At 35.7% G+C, this 19,263-nt stretch overlaps 1 protein-coding gene across 3 annotated transcripts in view; it reads right to left on the bottom strand.

Annotated features, from left to right (window-relative positions):
* Nucleotides 1–1,618: 1,618 nt before the first annotated feature.
* Nucleotides 1,619–19,263, bottom strand: part of LOC113501737 (6-phosphofructo-2-kinase/fructose-2,6-bisphosphatase) — a 31,509-nt gene continuing 13,864 nt past the window's right edge. The window contains exons 1-10 of one of the 3 annotated variants that reach the window (XM_026882949.1): nt 14,941–15,120; nt 11,662–11,787; nt 10,021–10,181; nt 8,078–8,212; nt 7,507–7,767; nt 6,823–7,041; nt 6,286–6,520; nt 5,653–5,780; nt 4,137–4,163; nt 1,619–2,451 (exon numbers count right to left, since the gene is read on the bottom strand). In XM_026882949.1, the coding sequence (XP_026738750.1) occupies nt 2,359–2,451; nt 4,137–4,163; nt 5,653–5,780; nt 6,286–6,520; nt 6,823–7,041; nt 7,507–7,767; nt 8,078–8,212; nt 10,021–10,181; nt 11,662–11,787; nt 14,941–15,004 (1,449 nt within the window). In that variant the 5' untranslated portion in view covers nt 15,005–15,120 and the 3' untranslated portion in view covers nt 1,619–2,358. Of the gene's footprint in view, nt 2,452–4,136; nt 4,164–5,652; nt 5,781–6,285; nt 6,521–6,822; nt 7,042–7,506; nt 7,768–8,077; nt 8,213–10,020; nt 10,182–11,661; nt 11,788–14,940; nt 15,121–19,263 lie in introns of those variants that run through there. The other 2 variants (XM_026882947.1, XM_026882948.1) reach the window with 2 other exon arrangements.

Raw genomic sequence — 19,263 nt, 5'->3', positions numbered from 1 at the left:
AATAATGAGCTCAATATCTAATAAAGATAAATTAGTGAATAGCTTTTGTTTGTTTTTAATTTAAACTTGCAATTGTTTGTTTACAAATACGTTGTACATCAGTTATACAAACTGCATATTAAATAAAAACAAAATAATCAAAAACTGTAATAATATCAACTCCATTCATTTCCATATTCGCCGACGAGTATAGGTAGGCATCGCCGCATCGGCAGTACATGACCATTTATATATGTAGCATTTTATTGATTGCTCACATGTTTGTTGGTAGACGTGGACATGGCTGTTACATATTTATCTACGTACGCGTGCCCACCCGCCCCGTTTATTTTGCACTGTTACAGCTATTTAGGTCGCCCGGATATCTACCTGTAATCGAGCCTACGTAGTTCGAGCTACATTTCATGGAATTGAAGCCTGTTAAATCAATACATGCCTACCGGCACCACGGCAAATAGACTCGAGGCAAAATGTATGAATGTTATTTAAACATCGATGAATATTCTGTTAACTCAGCTCCTGATCGAAGTACTTGTTTCTCAAATTGGTAACTTCCTTATTACGTAAACAACCAAGCACTATGCATTAATAGTTTATTTTCGAAAACTTATGTTCTTTTATTTTGCAGAAAAATAAACAGGATCGTTATTATTTATTACAATTCATTGTACTATTATTATAAAAAATAACTTTCTACTGTCGAGTGGCATGTTTTGTAACAAAAACAATTCAAAATCAAATTGAAGAACAGAAAGTAAAGCACAAAGTAAATACAAAAGTTCTTTGTCTTACAATCCTTATATAAATAGTTGTATTAAAATATTTTATTTGTGGAGCAAACCGACACACTCAGTAATTAATTGACTTTAATGCAATAAAAGGTAATAATACCTACTTAAATAAAAATCTTTTTATGAAATCAATTCTGTAACAGCTGCCCGCAGTCCCACAGATTTCTGCTTACCGTTTAAATATTTGTTAGGAAAATAACGTCGCTCCTGTGGGCCACATGTTATTCAAATCATTATTTTATTACTTAAACGAAGAAGAAATATTGCCAACGGCTATTTTGGAACCAGTTTTGCGATACCGTAACATAGCATACGTTTTATGGAACAAAGCGCTAATTATGAATGTTAATACTGTTTGTCCTACATAAAGCTATATTGTGGTCGTACTACGCACCGTACGCAGTCATCGATGCACTCGAAACGGACAGAGACGCTACCGCTTACCTCCAGACCATACACGTAGTGCCATCTAGTGGGATGTAGAAAAGCTTAAAGAACATTGGTATAGCTTTTCATTGATAGATGGCGTTTTATCAATGTGACTGCCATTTGTTAACTCTTTCTGTCACTTTCTGTTCTGGCTCAGAAATTCAGAATGTAGGTATTATAGCTGTATGTTACTTGTATAATTTAATATGAGGCCCTTTGGGTGATAACACAAAAACAAAATGTTATTTATAGGATCTGCCTAAATGGGCAGGTAAAAGGCGATAGAAAATAATTTAAAGAAAACGGTATACATGTAACGGTACCGCTAAACTACCGTTACCGTACCGGCTACCGTTAAAGCCGAAGGCTATAAGATGGTAAAAATAAAACACCAAAGCCCACTTACATTAAACTTATATTTAAATAAAAGTTAAATTACCTATAATTTTACAATATTACATTTAATATACATAGCCACTTTGTAAAAATTCTTATGTATAGTTAAATATTATTTATAAATATGATAGTAAGATAAGAGCTAACTAGACAAAACGAGACGGCTTATAAAAATATATAAGCGTGGGGACACACTATCAAGAATTTGCGCCACTTTCTTACGATGTACTCGCGTTTGACGCCAGTAAGCGTAAAAAGCGCTTTATTAGCGGCTGAGCCGTGTAGTGTAATGACAATCAAAGCTAAACGAATAGCTGTCAAGCGCTGCAGCGCTGGTACCCTTAATATTTGTGTCAAAGAGCTGAGGCGGTAAGTTAAAAAAAGTATGTCACGTTTCTGTTGAACAGAAAATGATTAATCTCTGGATTTTGTGACCCCTCGCTAACTCTGAGTGAACGGTGATAAGCGGCCAAGTGATTGTGAACGTACTTTAGGTATTTATGTTCAGTACAAAGACAAACATGACTTAAAAAATTTAAAAATCTAAACTCACTTAACATCAGTCTCAAATTCGTCGACTTGACAGATCGTAGACAGTCACAGATAACTACAACAATGCTTTACTTTTAGGGTTACTACATCGTTCACACAGAATAAATACCCAAAATGTCATTTAAATCTAGATTTTTGAACTAGCATGGACAATGTTTTGATTGCATTATCTAGGGGTCGTGTATACATGTTAATGCGCCTGGGTGTCGTCGTTCTGTTCGCCGTTGGCATCGCCGTTGAGGACGGGCGGCGTGGGCGGCTTGATAGGCGGCGCGGGTATCACCTGCGGACGAAACAGACTCGGGTCTTGGAATGGAGTCGACTTACAACATGCATCACGTGCAGACGATACGGTAATGCTTGATGTAACATATATATTTGTACACACTCCATACATTAAATAGATATACACAAATACTGACAGTTTTTATGGGTTTTGTGGCGTTCAGCCAAATCGGCTGCTTCATGTCTATTGATGGATAAATTTATCTATGTCTGGGAGTATCTGCATCACAATGATATAGTAATTGTATGTTCGTTGGAATACCACGAAAGGGGCCACTAGCATACATAATTGCTTTCATTTTCACTGAATTGATAATATAAACCGGATGAGAGGTATCTACGACCGTATGTTTTGTAGCTGCTTGTCTTGCCTGTATCAGCGTCCAGGCAGGAGACAGCGACGGTAAATACCATACCTTTGAATTAATTAATGCGATAAATTATTATTATTCTACTTTTCAAATACAAGTGTTGTCATTCAAATGTTTGTTAGTATCAGTATATATAGTAACTTCTATACTCCAGAAAAATGAAAAACTTGTTATTTACTCAAGTACTAGGTATAAGTATTTAGAACAAGATGAGATGGGTTAGCACTGACATCTAATAACAACTCAACAATGATTCAAATAACAATGTTTCCCTGTCACACCGGCGAAAACCTGACAAACAACTCACTTGTGCCAGTCTCAATCTTACTTCCAATGAATATTGGCATTACGCATTTTCAAAACCAGTATGTATTCCCATTGAATTAATGAAAAATAGTTTAGAATAAAATAAGAGAAAGAAGATTTTTTTCTTCCAAGATAGTATTACAATTGTTGTCATAGGTGGTCTTTTTTAAACTACTTCGTTGTTTGGTTCTTTGTTAACTTCAGTGTTGCCAATTACCCAATAGGGAGAGGAGAGGGGAAAACGGTATGGTGAGCACCAATATGGGAAGTATTGGTGCAAATATAACCACCGTTACCAATAGATACATATACGTATAAATAGCCAAATAAGTGAATACACTCAATTTTGAACACAACATAACACACGTTTTATTATAAAATTCCGAAGCTCCGCCACAAGCCACACACAGATAACCTCCACCTCACACCTGTCAAATCACACGACTGTCACTTTACCCGCCAAAAACGATGTCAAAACTTTGTTGTAAAAACCAGAAATTCTTTGGAGATTAAATGACTGATATGCGAATTACGTACGAGGTCGAAAAAAAATTCAATTTACTCTTGTTAAATAAGCAGTTTAAGTGTCTAACCGAAAATCTATGACACTATGTTTATATCTTGACTTTTGAGACCTTGTATATAAAAGAAAAATATAAGAAAAATGTTTTCCTCACTGGACGCACAGTATGGGGCGTCTAAAAACCTCAAAATAATTCGCATTACAACAAATTACCCTTGGAAAATGTGTTCTAACTTTGTTCAATACCAAATAGTCAAGACTCAATAATATTTATTTTAGATTTTAGTTATTATAAATAATATTCGTTATATAATATATTAATGCCTAGAAAATAGACTGAGTATTGAGTCAAGACTTAGTATTAAATATAACAACGAAAAAACACATTTACTTTTGAAATTCTTGTTTTTACAACAACAGCTATACTACACCCATGCTATGCTATGCTACGCTATGCTAGCTCATGCTTCAAACATTGCGTACTTGGACGTCTGCCGCATCTTCGTCGTCCTGTCAAATAAATTACTTTTTAATACGATTGTATGTTTGTATTGTTATCTGTATTCTGAATTACTATTGATGAGTATTCCAGATGTTTAGCGGAAAATAGAAAGAGGGTTAGAACGCGATTGAATAGTTTAAAGAAATTTTATAATATGATTTTTGTCATAGAAATATTCATTCCATAGAATTTTTTAAGCATGTATTTCGTCAGAAGTTGTTTAAGCAATTTATTTCAACCAAGGTATTTTTTTATATTTATTTATAAATCATAAAAATCATTTGACTTTTGATGTATTAACTTTTATTCTTGTGGATTGACCTTGTATATGTTACCGGCTTACCTATGCGCTTTATGCATTTAATACTTTTAGAAGAAGGCAGTTTTCCATTGCGCAGACACTAACTTATTAACGACTCCTATGCAATACGCATCAACTATTTGAGTAGGTATAATGAACTAACTAAGGAAAAGTGCTATAGTGAAACTAATTAACTCGTTTATACCTCATTTCTTTAGGTACTTAATCTTAGAGTAACATTTTGTTTAAAAAATTTGCTTGAAAACAAAAAGCGAGTTAAAACTTGTTTAATATGTGTTTAATATTAAATAAGAAACGACTGATTAATTATTGTTTTACATTAGGTTTTAGTCGCATTTTCAATATGAGTTTTTAAACAAAATGGTCCACCAAGATTGCTTACTTTTTCCAGTTACCGAACAAATGGAGAATACATTTTGTAATTATTTACTAAATAACCGCTTACTCACGAGTATTAAATACGCGTGAGTAAACTGTTATGCAGAAAATAATAATATAGTGTAAATACTTGCTATAACTACTAGTGTGGCTATATACTTACTTATATCTTATAAGATTACAACTAATGCAAACTACAGTATATAAAATCTCAGCTTCTTATCATTAAAATATCTAGTGATCCTTACTGAATAAGAAATCTATAGCAATGACTGGTAGCAATAATTCTTACGATTTTTAATACCTACCCACACACTGGATAAATTAAGAGCATAGTGAGGCTAAGTTGATAGATAGAAGACGTATAGACCAGTATCAGTATGTATCCGTGTGTCGAAACCAGTGTAAATAGACAAATTACATTTCTACAACCTATGATATAAATTGAAAAAATATATAGAAACGACATTTAATTTTAACTGAATTCAGGTAGCTAGTCAATTTGAAAATAAGTTACTTACAGTGACATCCATTTTTGCCAGTAGTTACCTACTATCAAAAATTGATGAAAAATGCGATACAAGGGTAAGTCATGGGCCTTAATAATGCCATTCCCTTTTTGGAAATGCATTGTAACAGACCTCCTTCTAAAAGGTGGCCATTGGCCCCTACAAAAGATTTATCCATATATTTGACCAATTTATTCATAGTTAACGATTGTAGGAATATTATCCGTCTATTATTCTCGTGCGTGTGTAGTCCTGTGCAAGGTATCGCATACCCCGGCGTATACTCACAGAAGGCTTGGGGCGGTGCGTGTCGACGGCGGGCACGGACAGCTTGATGTGTTCCTCGCGACAGCCGTACGCGACCGGCGTCAGCTTGATCACCGTGTGGAGGGGCACGTGCAGGTACGGCAACTCCTCTGTAGATACATGTATAGGCAAGTTATTAATATAGGAATTTTTTTCTGTATATTCTATGCCAGCTATTGCTAGCGGCTTAGACCACGGAAATTTGTAAAGGATTCCACGGAAACGTAAAATTGGGATAAAACTATCCTATGTGTTAATCCAAGCTATCTGTGTACAAAATTTCGCTTAAATGTGTTTAGTGGTTTTTGCGTGACTCGATCTTATAATATTAATTGGATTTCTAATTAGATAATAAATTTGTTCTAATTACATAGATAGGGTAAGAAAGATGAGAAGCTTTAATATCCTGCAGTAAGATACCGAAGGCTCAATACTGATAAGCTTAAATTATGCCGTTGTATTTTTTGTACAGCCAAGAAAATAAGAGGGGAGGATACATGATCTTTCTTGAATGGAACGGACTTCAGTCGACATCTCTGATACTAACCAGTATCAGAGATGTCGACCTCCTGTCGATGTCCTTACGACCTCATAAGCCGACATGAGCGTACTGACCAGCGGACTTATCGAGGAAGTAGGCGAGCAGACAGCGCATGACGGCCTGGTGCGACACGACCAGCACGTTCCCCTGCCGCTCCAGCTCCATGATGACGGGCTCCAGGCGCGCCACCAGGTCCTCGTAGCTCTCGCCGCGCGGGTAGCGGTACGCGAACTTGTTGGCGTCGCGCGCGTTGAAGTCCGACGGGTACTTCTGTTGGATCTCGGCGTAGGTCATCTCTTCGCATATGCCCTGGAATTGGTGGTGAGTTTCGATTACTTTCGATTAATTTAATAATATTCGAAGAATTTCTCTCCCAACAAAAATAGAAAACTATAGACTTCTTCTATGCATCGCGGGTTCACAGACACTTAAATCATTAACAAAACGATAGGTACCCTGATTTGTGGATCAAACACATACATGCTAATCTTATGCGGAGATCAAAATTAGAACATTTTGCGCACTATGGCGGCACATTATCTTTTTTTTTTCACAACGACATTATTCAATAAACATTTCAGAGGCTACAAGCTCTTAAACAAAAACCTTACCGCATCAATCTCATTAAGCGCCTTCCACCTCTCCTGTGGCGCCTTCACATCTTTGACGGTCTGGATGGCCCTCTTCATCCAGGAGGTCCAGACCCTGAGCCCTGGGATCTGCTGCTGGTCGATGTACCCGGCTAGAGCCTTCGCGTACTGCCGGCCCCGGACAGACAGGTCGCTGTCACCACCGATACGACCCACTATGTTGTGGGTGCTCTCACCATGCTGAAATTTTAAGGGATGTTTTAGGAGTGTGTTAAATACATTTTGGAAGACTAGATGTCGATTTATTGAATAGTTTTTTTGGTAAGTTGTTTGGATACCTTGTTTCCGAACTGGGTTCGTATTTCAGATTTCAGTAACAAAAAATCATCCTTTTATGCTATGTTAATACTCAAAAATGTATATCTTCAGAATTCAGACCAATTTGAACTCAATATTACTATTTAATGTTTATTGCAACAATGCAATAATTTGCATTCTCATGTGACGTCAGAACATGGATAACTTTTATAAATGTACCTATGTTTGTAAATAATAAATGACATTGACTTTGCCGTTGAACAAAAAGACAGTACTGACAAGTAAAAAAAAACTATTGTTACATCCAAAATAATTTACAGCATAATTAAAGCATTCCCTGGAATTAGACAGCAAAAATAAACTTACAGAAAAACAAAAAACACTCACCCTAGTCAAATAAATAGTCCTGGGCACAATATGTATGTTCATCAGGTAATAGACAATCCGGCTCTGTATGTGACCTTCGTGTTTGTGCACGACCACCTTCTCGCCGGTGTCGTAGGTCTTCATGAAGCTGTACTCCGACTCTATGGTCTCGTCTAGAGGCTCGTACTTCTCCTTGTAATGCTCTATTCTCAGCAGGAAGTCGTTTAGCACGTTGTCTGTGTTCTGAATGTTCGTGTAGTCCGGACTGCTTACTTTTACTTCCTGGAATTTAGATAATAAAGGTAAATTAGTTTAGATAAGTGGTAGATAGCTTTAGGTTCAGTAACACAGTAGCTCTTTGGTTATAAGTTAATTATGACTTATAATAACACATCTGAATCTAATGCCAATAATAAGTATTGTATGATACCAAAGTTATGACGAATTGAAAAATGAACAAAGAATGACTGTTTTTTGTCCCATTCTGACTATGCTTATGTTGCCAATCGTAGACATGTTATAAGGAAGCGAACATTTTTGGATGTAGTAATTCAAACCTATATCAGAAAACCAAAAACCGAAGATACCTCACCATGATATTCTGTTCTATGATCCGGGGGTCATCACAGATGGACTCCACGAAGAACAGCTTAAAGCCCATCTTGTGCACCACGATGTCGCGGATCATGCGCCGCCGGTCCAGCGTCGAGTTTGTCGCGTCGAACACCTGCGAATGTGGGCCTTATTGTTATAGAAATAGAGGTGTGTTTCCTTTGGAAGGTTGTCACTTACATATTTGGTTTATAAACATTCATGATGTAAAACTAGTTTATGTTGAATCTTTTATTGTAACTGGGATGGATGAAGATTACAGTTTAAAACGCTTTTTATTGTAAGGTTTTTTTTCTCTCAAATATGTAGCATTTTTTTTATATAAAAAGACTCCCGCTGTTACGAATTTAATTCTAGTGTCGTTTGCATGTTACATGCACAAAGACTCAGAAATGCAATCCAAGTCATTTAAAACAGGATAAATTTAATATAATATAATATAATATCATGGGACAACTCACACACGGTTATCTGATCCCAAGCTAAGCAGAGCTTGTGTTATGGTAACCAGACAACTGATAAACTTACTTATATATTTCTAAATACATACATATTATAGATAAATTACACCCAGACACCAGAACAAATGATCATGCTCATCACACAACATTTGTCCTGGGCGGGAATCGAACCCACGACCTCCGGTATAGCAGTCAGGGTCACTAACCACTAGACCAAAAGGCCCATCGAATTTGAAATTCATTCGTAGACTTTGAAATGAAACATTCGTCGATATTTTCGTTTACCAAACGCTATAATCGATAAAGACAGATACGTAGGATTAAGTAATAAAGAAGTTAGTCTGAGCGATAACCGAATTAGACGCGGCCGGTCGGGATATTAACGGTTTATTGGCGTACGTTTTAAATGGTTTTGGAAGTTATAAGCCGGTTAGGTTATAATCTCAGAAGACTTGACGCAAAGGATCGATGATGAGTCTAGGATATTTCAGTTATAATCACAGATTGATTATTTTTAATTCAGTTGTGGAGAGATGCTCCGTAATGTATGGAAATGAAGAATATATGAATAGTAAACAAGTTTTTATAGAAATTCTAGTTCAGAACTCATTATATTAAAAAAATAACAAAGTAGTTGTTTAGGATATGATATCCTATACCATAATAACTTGTTTTATTTAAGTTCGCTTCCCCCTTCAGCAGTTCTTAAGTACTGTAGCAGTGGAGAAGAAACGGCGAAATAAACTTCAAAAGCCAACCGATTTTTTCCCACTAATCGAGTGATACCATACTATATAAAATTATTATATTCATGAATATATACTAACGCGCAATAAATAACTTGCTCAACCAGTTCCTACTATTATAATTTGAGATATTAGCTTGCTAGAAGTATTAATACTGGCCTAGACAGTAGACACAGTGGCTCAACGGTACACCGACCGGTGTTATTCGACAAGGTAGCAGGACAAATCTACGCAGACCTGAGATTATTTATTTAGCAGTTTATCACACTATGTAAATTAATCACGTTTTTCTTTTCTCGGTAAAGTCAAGTATGATGGTGATGTCCACAAATATGTGTCTTTGATTTTCTGCGCATGTATTGGAATGGTATATACAAACTACGCGCTACGATTTGATCTCTGTGTAGAATAAACATCGTGTGATACCCGACTGCTTGTTCTGAGTTTGGGTTTATCGTGCATAAGACTTTATGATAAAAAAGGGTTTCGACTGGGTTCCAGATGTTTGAATCGCTACGATCACTACCGCGTCAGCTCATGATTAAGGGCGCCGGTTGGGTCTAAAATCTATCCCGATTAATATTCGTGAGTATCAATCTATCAAACGTTCATTTATCCATCTCAGGTTTTAGCCATTATTATGTATCATTGACGATGGAATCCCATTACTATTCTCCCAGGTTACAAGCAAAAACTAAAAATGTTTAGTTACTCACAGCGACTTCCCCGCCCTTGGCGAGCCACTCGCAGACGTCGTGCAGCGCGTCCAGCGCGCACTGCTGCCGTATCGCCATCGCCTCCTTGTTGTCGGCGCGGAAGAACTCATGGCTCGTGTACGCCGTCGTCGCGTGCCGCCTGTACTCGCCTAGGTTGAATACTGGATGGACAAAACAAAGAAAATGTTGTAGAAGTTGCTTTTAGTGTTATAAATAGGTCTAGGAATGTGGATCATCATGGAATTGGCGTAGTGAGCGTCTAGATACTTTTGGTTCGAAAAAAAGAAAATATTACTGATGGTGTCGATTTATATCCTCCGCTTACTGGGAGATGGTTGTACATAATTGGTGGTTACTTTGACGTGTCTGGGGTTAAACAAACTTTACGGTTCTGCCGTCGACATCAGAATGATCCTCTTCAATACCATACTTTATATAAAATTTATTAGTATTAGCTAAGGATGGAAAGATTTTTATATTTAGCATAGCATCAAGTTTATCTAACGTGCTGTATTGATGTATACGTTCACTAAGTAATTTGGCAACAGCGATAAGACACGTGTACGGTATTACATGATGTATCTAGGTAATTAAATGACATCCTCATAAAACAGAAGCTTCTGAATTCTGATATGAATCGTTGACAGTTTATACTTAACCCCCTTTTTCTTTTTGTTAAGGCGGGGGAATCCTCATGGACACCCACTCCCTCGGGCGAGGAAATGGATAGTGTCAGACTCTTACTTACTACCCCCCCCTGGCTTAGCGACATTTCAAGCAAGAGTCGAATTAATGAAAATGACAGATCTTAGTCCCGTGATTCAACGACTTAAAATATTATTTTCGAACATTTCAGCGTTTCCACCAGTAAAGGAAAGCTATAGAATTGTAAACTATAGATTTGTTACTTAGCAACAAGATTAGCAGGTCTACTGCCACTTTATACCTTAACATACCAACAAATGTACCACCAAATGTGGAAAGAGATGCCGCTCTACACCGTGTAGTGCACTATCTCGCTTTCACTACAGCCATAATACTACTTTAAGATATGGTGGTATTCCTTAAGGTACTAAAATTAACTATTGACTGAAGTGCCGTATGGACTGTTATACAATATTAGCTTGTCCTTGACAGCCTTGTTACTTGTGTAATTTTCTGTTTGTACTTGTAGGTTGTAGGTTTTACAAAATACAAAATTATATAGTTTAGCTCTATGGGGACACGTGTTAAGATCGCGTGCATGCATGGAGTGAGTCATGGCAAATAATTAAGCTAATATTAATGGTTGCTAATGTTAGGGTGACTTTATTAAGTAGCGAAGCGGTAAGCTTTCGTCACTTGAAATGGAGTTGTGAAGGATACCTACGTTGTTACGTATATAAATGTAATATAATATATAATCATTCAAATATTTCTTAGTAAAATATTTTTTTTTAACTATTACCTTGATCTTACGAAATGGGACTCTCTTCAAAAAACACCTTATTCAAGTTAAAAAAACTAAGTATCTAAGAACAGGCCTGATAAAATAATGCTCAATGCAAGAAAAAGCTTCAGTATTTCAGGGTGCCTCCCTCTTATCTTAAGATGTGTTTGATGGCTCTCCAGTACGATATTGTTATGATAAGAGCCACTTACCCCTAGTATTGATTCCTATCCAGTTGAGGTATCTGGAGAGCTTCTTTGAGATGTAGGTCTTGCCGCGCGCCGGCAGTCCGACCATCGCGATCACATGAGGTATGTTCACATAGTTGGCGCGTTCACCTGGAGAGAGAAAAACAATGATTTTGTGACGTCATTTCATAACAAACAGAGACGACGTTCTACGCCAGGCAGCGCGCGCGCCGTCACGATTTCAGCGGTGGTAGGTCCTAGGTACATTCAACAGCAAAATTAGATATTCAAAACTGTATTTTTCGGTTGTACTAGGATGTCATTGACGTTTGCTATTGCCTGTATCTACTTGGTAAGGTAGGATATAATCTTTTCAATTATCCACATCAAGTAAAATGTAAGTGTGAGTTTTAGATTTTTAAACTATAGACAGGTAAGTTGCTAGCTACTTTAGAGTTTATCTACATGTCTTTTAATAGATAGACTAAAAATCCCGCCGTAAAAATATTCGTCCCTATTTAAAAAAACGTAAATAAATATTCCTTTAATAAATCCTACTACTATTATAAAGGCGAAAGTTTGTAAGTATGGATGTATGGATGTTTGTTACTCTTTCACGTAAAAACTACTGAATGGATTTGAATGAAACTTTACCACAATATAGCTTATACATCAGAATAACACATAGGCTACAATTTTTGAGGTATCTAATGTGAGGTCGTAAAAAAACACATTTTTTGCGCTTACATTGCAAACGCTGACTGAATCCTACAAGATAGAAGGCAGGTATAAATTATAACTTATATCTTCTAACCACGCGGACAAAGTCGCGGGCAACAGCTAGTTCATAAATAGTTTTAACATCCAATTCATATCAGTGTTGTGAATGTTTACAAGTGTGAGCATTTACCTACATGTACATTAATTTGAAGCCTACCCGACTATCAGCTAGCCACTTAAATAAATATTATGTATCATCACAGGACTGAGAGTTATTACGTAAATGTTTTCATGTCATTTCACTACATATCAATATTATTTAATATTCAACTTTAGTGCCTTGAGATAAAACTGTTTTTAGTATTCCATACCCATACGGTTAACACGGAACCTTATTACTGAGAGAGTCTGTTTGTTTGTTTGTCCGTCCGTTTAACACCAGGTTGTATCTCATGAACCATGATAGCTAAACACGTGATATTTTCACAGATTTGACCTACTGCACGGATAGCCGAGAGGTTGAGCTTACCATGCCAAACCCACTGTACGCGTGTCGCGGATTTGATCCCCGCGTAGGACATTTGTGTGATTAACGAAAGTGTGTGTGTGCATATGACATGAAACTTTTTGAAATCCTCCGCGACACAAGAATTAAATAATTATTAATGCGGGAGCCGTTACTAAAAAACACATTGCAGACTCATCAACACCAACATTAGTTAATCACTTGAAACTATGAAAAACATATCAATTGCTGTGGTTGTCTGCTTCTCAGTCAATCAGTCATTGTTGTGATCAATTGATTTGACATTAGATAAGATTAATCAATGTTTTCCAATGTTTAGTATAATACTAATTATAAACGCTTTTTAAAGACCTAGCAAAGCGTCTCGTTGACACTTCTCGTGACCCAAAGGCTGGCTTTTACCTCGCTCAGAGGATTAGCATTGCCATTCAACGTGGCAATGCTGCCAGCCTTTTGGGCACACTCCCAGCCGGCAGTGATGCCGATGAATTTTTTGATGCTTTGATTTAATTATTTTTTGCTTTTTTACTTGTAAATATTTAACTCTATCTACATATAATATTCTTAAGTATCTACTATTACAAAAAAAAAATACTAATTCATAGATAATATTTTGGCGAAGCCTAGCCGTATTGCAGACAGTTTCTGTTAATTGAAATAAAAAAAATTCTAGAAAGGAAATATCAGCATTACTTGTTTTTTTTAGATTTATCTGAGTTTTTGTTTTTTTTAGCACCAATGCAAGTACCAACACACCGGACTTAAGAAACATTAATTTCGAAGCTATTCGCTTGTGCAATTTTTCTTGACCAATTTAATAAAAATAATAAGTAATAAAAATCACAAAAGAGAACATAATGCAAAGAGAGTATAATATGGGTTGCACACATTAAAACCTCATTTAATGGTTTAACATGAATGCATAAAAAATCAATAGGCACAGACAAGGTCAGTGAATGTTACTATAGGTCATATTAAGTATGTTTTTTTTTCACAACTGGTGCATTGGCAAGTAATGTACAGTAATTGATCTACTGCAATATGTCACTATGGTATTCTTTTTTAATTTTAACTGATTTAGGCATTTTTTCAACACTTCTCAAATTCATTAAATTAAGAGAAAGCCAGTATTTGGACAATATGGTCTTAATCTTATGATAACAACTTGTAACTATAAGTATAAGAAGAATGTTTAAAGGCTTTGGGAGCTATTTAATGAAAATATACATAGACCTTATGCTTAACAAAATTATTTGTTAAAGTTTTCATATAAAGATAAAGATATGTTTTCATATAGATGGAAATCTAAAATAGTATATTATTTACAACATGCCACACACAAGTGATTATAAATAAATACATGTCTACTTTATCTATCCAGTTTGTTGCTGTTTGCGAGTGACTTCTCAGTACTTTAGAGAGTGACTTCTGACCTGTTATTTATTACTGATTAATTATAAACATTAATTAATTGTCTGAGTTGAAAACTGATGAAATGCTATTTTAATGTTTCGAAAAATATATTTTTTTAACATCTAATTGATGATTATTGAACTTTATTTTATATTGATTTGTTTTTTTACCTAGTTCTAGTTTTAAGAATGATAATACCCCTGATAAACATAGGTATTTTTAACTATAAATTTTATATATAGCTAGAATTTATTATTGGATTAGGATATCTGTTAGTACTGGCTTATCTAAACAACTTTACTGGAAATTTCTAAGATGATTTACACAGACACATCATTAAATATCTACGTTCTTCTCACACAGGTTCACGTTTCCCGATAACTGTATCAGACATGTTAATTTACTTGCGACATTAATCTAACTGATAATAATTCATGACGACGGATTTTTAATGACCTAACTAGATCATCGGTAATTTCAAGAGCTCTACGTCAATCGCAATTTGTGATATAAAGGCACGAGTTTCAATGAATCTGATGCTCCGAACTCGTCGCCATAAGAAATTACCGTGTCCTTGTGACGACAACATGTAAACTAGTGCTAAATTCTTCAACAGAATTCGCGAAACAAGAATTTTCACTAACCATCACCAAAATATTGCTTATTTAGGTACTTCCAGCCTTCGGCGCGTTTATCCTCCGAATCCATCGTTTGCTGGTCTGTGATCTACCGGTGCTGGTAGAATAAATACGTTTTTATTTAATAAATTTAATTAATTTGCACTCGATCAACCCCGCCGACGACAATACGCGAACTGTCAATGTCACTGTGAAATCGATTGACACTGTGACAGACCGTGACTGGGCATAGACAAGCGCCGTTTCAGATAGCGAGTTCTGAAATATTGGATTGTTAAGCTTAAGCATTTATCTATGATAATTCAAATAAGATCGTTTTATGTTTAATTTGGTTTACTGTTGCAAAGCAGTATAATTTTAGATTTTTTTGTTTATAAATGCGCTTTAACGCTGTTATCTTTGCTGTAACCTACAAGGCTGGTATTTGTTCGCGAAATCTGAAACTGTTTAATAATGTAATCAAAGAAAGCTACTATTCATAAGATAAATGCTACCAGAATTAAAGAAATTTTGTGCAACAGATCTTGCCAGATTTTTTATATTTTTTCTGACGCGTTGAGATTACGTAGAGAGTAACCTCTATAATAACTTTTGTAGAGAAATGCGTCAGCGAGAGATCACGCCGTGTGTTGATGAAGTCAGTTGACGACATCCTAACGATAACCTTTAATAAATTGCATGATAACAACACATAACTTTTCCACGTCAAATAAGTAACTAATTGGTTCTAACACAAATCGATGCAACTTTTTGAAATCAAGATTATATGATGAATAAATTATTTTATTTGTGTTATTATGCTTGTTAGCACAGGTTTTCTTTTTTTCGTTTACTTAGGGATATTTTTGGTGTTCGGATATTTTCTGCGTTGTATAAAATTTAACTTTATCAATTGGCTTAAAAAATATTTAAGCCCCTTAAATATTAAATTAGAACGTAACAATTCACATTCACGTCACACTGGGATAGAGCTCATAATAAATGAGATTTACGAAGCGAGCAAGTAATCCCCGTTTCAAAGCGGCACCAGCTGCATAATCCTGTTATAGATAATTCGTTCAGACTGTTCATCACAGAGTTCTTTGAAAATCCGGTTTAACAATTATTCATTGTGAATTAAAATCGGGGTGGCCGAAGGCGAAAGAATGTAAGATAAGAAATGTTCAGAGTAAAAGTGATTATGAAATTTATTAAATCCTAGCTGTTGCCCGCAACTTTGTCCGCGTGGTTAGAAGATATAAGTTATGATTTATTCCTGCCCTGTTTTTTCCACATTTTCCATTGTATCTTCGCTCCTTTTAGTCGCAGCGTGGTGGTATATAGCCTACTACTAACTTTCTTCGATGAATGGTTTATTCAACACAAAAAGAATTTTTCAATTTGAACCTGAGATTAGCGCGTTCAAACAAACTCTTTAGTTTTATATATTAGTGTAGATTTAGAGACAAAGGAGAATACTCGTTAGAGTGCAGATAATATAATTAATCAATTATAAGAAAGATTAGTAAATGGTTACTGTTTAAAACAACGTGTTTGTATTTCACAGGTTTTATTGGGGACCTTAATAACATTAATTAGATCTACCTAATTAAAGTAGCTGCTGTATTATGTTTAATACCTACTTATGTCAGTAGAATTTATTTTGTAAGCACATAGCATTGATAGCATCATCGTTTCTTGGAGTGTGTAAAAACTCAGAATTGAGAACACAAATATTTCGAAAAAAAATGTAGAATTTTGGCTTATTTTATACATATTTACATCGATTAGTTGGGCGCCAATACTTCATAGCCTTAGGACAGTCAACATAAACAAACTCTCCCCTGTATAGTCTATCAATAATTATCTTTATTCGGTATCTACATCACATTTAAACTTCATGTATTTAAATAAGTTTCCGACCGCTCTTTACTAGATGGCAGTAGTAGTTATGATAACATTCCTAGTTGTAGTGGCCGATACATATCACTTTTCATGTCAAGGGGACTCCTTATAACTTAGAAAGTCTGTAATAGTGAGTGAGTAATTCAAATATTCCTTGGAAGTTCGTTCTGAAAGTTGTTACGTTGTGTGAACATTTAGTATAAATTGTTGAACAACATTATGCATACCTACATAAGCCCGTATTTAGTTGTTAATATAACTATTAAGATGGTTTCAACAATATGTCATTAAATTCAGAAACCAGAAGCGCTCTGGTTTCATCTAGTATCTTACTAACACGTTTCGATCACAACGTGCGTTGCACATTATTTTAAAAGGTGCTAATATTTGAGCAATTGTTTGCGGCATTTGTTTACATGATGTTTACTATACATTAGTGACGTCACTGGTCACTGAATGAAAGTGAACGATATCCGGTGGGTCGGCCAAACCAATTTAGATCGCCGATTGTCGCCATTGTGCTACGTCATTATACCCTTGACATTGTGTCAAATTCGATACGTCGTGTATTCAGAGTTCCTACTGCGGACATACAATCTAATTATAACTTGAAGAGCAGCTCAATGAACATGCCGAGTTGTTAACTTCTTTCGTTCTATTTCTAATTTGGGAGAGAAAAAGTTGAATAGTTATGTCACAGCTGGAGTTGAGAGAATATATTCGGGATCTATGTTTGGTTAATGGCACTTTTAAATCCTTTGTTTAGAATCACTAAATTGTCAAAATCCAAAACAAAAATAAAGCAAAATAATTGAAACAAACGAGGATAGCTTTTCACATTCCCTTTGAACTGACTTCATTGACTTTCACTTTCTTATTTCTTCTAGTTCTACATGACTTCATTTACTAATAGCCATTTGTCCATAACTAATACGCGAGTCCTAGAGAGTAGCCCCCTATAACAAGAGTCAGTAATTAATATTATAATGTTTCCCAGCCCTAGAGACAGCTATCACGGCAGGATGCTCGCAGATCGGCTGTGTCACGGTGTTGGCAGCCGGCTCCCGACCCGCGCCCCTTCATCTACGTGTTGTTATAATTGTTTCTATTATTATCTGATCTGCACTTCGATATGGGCAGAACTGACACACCTATACATTACATACATTCCTGCTTTCTCTGCCAGGGAAATGTACCACTTGACGAAACGACTAGTGATTAGGTATCTTAGAATCGCACGAAGCAAAATGAACTAGTGTATCGATTACTTATTGCTCTATTTATCTTTTGGAAGATAACAATCAAAGAGCAGTCTCTATCCTGGTAAAGAGACACGGTATGCTTGAATCTCGTAGGTTTAAGACCGTTGCTTCAACCTTTAAACAGTAAATAGACTGCAGGAACATATGACAGTTTATCAACATTATTGACTATGATAGAAGGACAGATAGAGACTCGAAGGTTTAAAGGACGGCCAAGAACCAACTGAAGGATAAGGCAGAAGCACAGAATATAGGATAGCAGGTACCGCAGACGTAACAACATAAAAGGAAGTGATAGAGATGGCACAGAAAAGAGAAAGATGGAAATCGCTACACCGACCAGTGTAAACTTACTTTTTGATGGTGATGATGGTAAAAAGATTCATTGAAGTAGTACAGCAAAAGGTTATTTTCATCAAAAATCAATCGCTCACCACAATCGGTACTAATCGAAATGTATTTACGACTAACTATAAATAGAAATAAAGATACGATCTTTTATTGACATCAAATGGCTTATTTATTCCCTATCGTAATAAGCAATCACTGATAGATCTAAAGTGGGCAATGGATGTCGCTTCTAAAACCTATAAAGTTTACAATAAAAGGCCAATAATTCAATATGTTTAAGAGCGGTGGACGGGAACACTCGCGGTAATTGGTGACGCGTGAACTTGTCATATTGTACACGTGTACGATAATAATGACAATCGGGAGGAAACAGTCTGATAAGTTGATGACTGTAGTGTTATTAGCGGACGGGATAGTGTTTGTATAATTCCCCTGGATCTGTTGATAAGATTAGTAGTAGACGTTTTTTAGGAAAAGAAGACTTAAAGATATGTTCTTTTTTGCTGATGGATAAGTAACTGCACATTGTGCGTCTTTGGGCGAATGAAATGTCTTAATTTTTTCGTTTTATTAGAAGCCTTGGACGTTCAGACATTCAATAGTAGACGGTTTTTAATTTTGGTTCTTGTTCTTTATGGCACTCATGAAAAAGGTTATTAAGTAACTAAATGACTTTTTTTGCATCAATTTGAAAACAAGCGATCTTTGCTCTGGCTTGTTGACCAAAAAATCCATTCTTTACAGAATCACGAATCCTAAATCGATACCTATAGCTAAAGGATCTCTCTACATAGATTGTTAGATACCTAGTATTAGACATACTTCAAAGGAA

The sequence above is a fragment of the Trichoplusia ni genome, chromosome 16 (genome assembly GCF_003590095.1).
Source record: "Trichoplusia ni isolate ovarian cell line Hi5 chromosome 16, tn1, whole genome shotgun sequence".
Lineage (NCBI taxonomy): Eukaryota > Metazoa > Arthropoda > Insecta > Lepidoptera > Noctuidae > Trichoplusia > Trichoplusia ni.
Note: the sequence above shows the minus strand (reverse complement) of the source record. Positions and strands in the feature narration are given on the sequence as shown.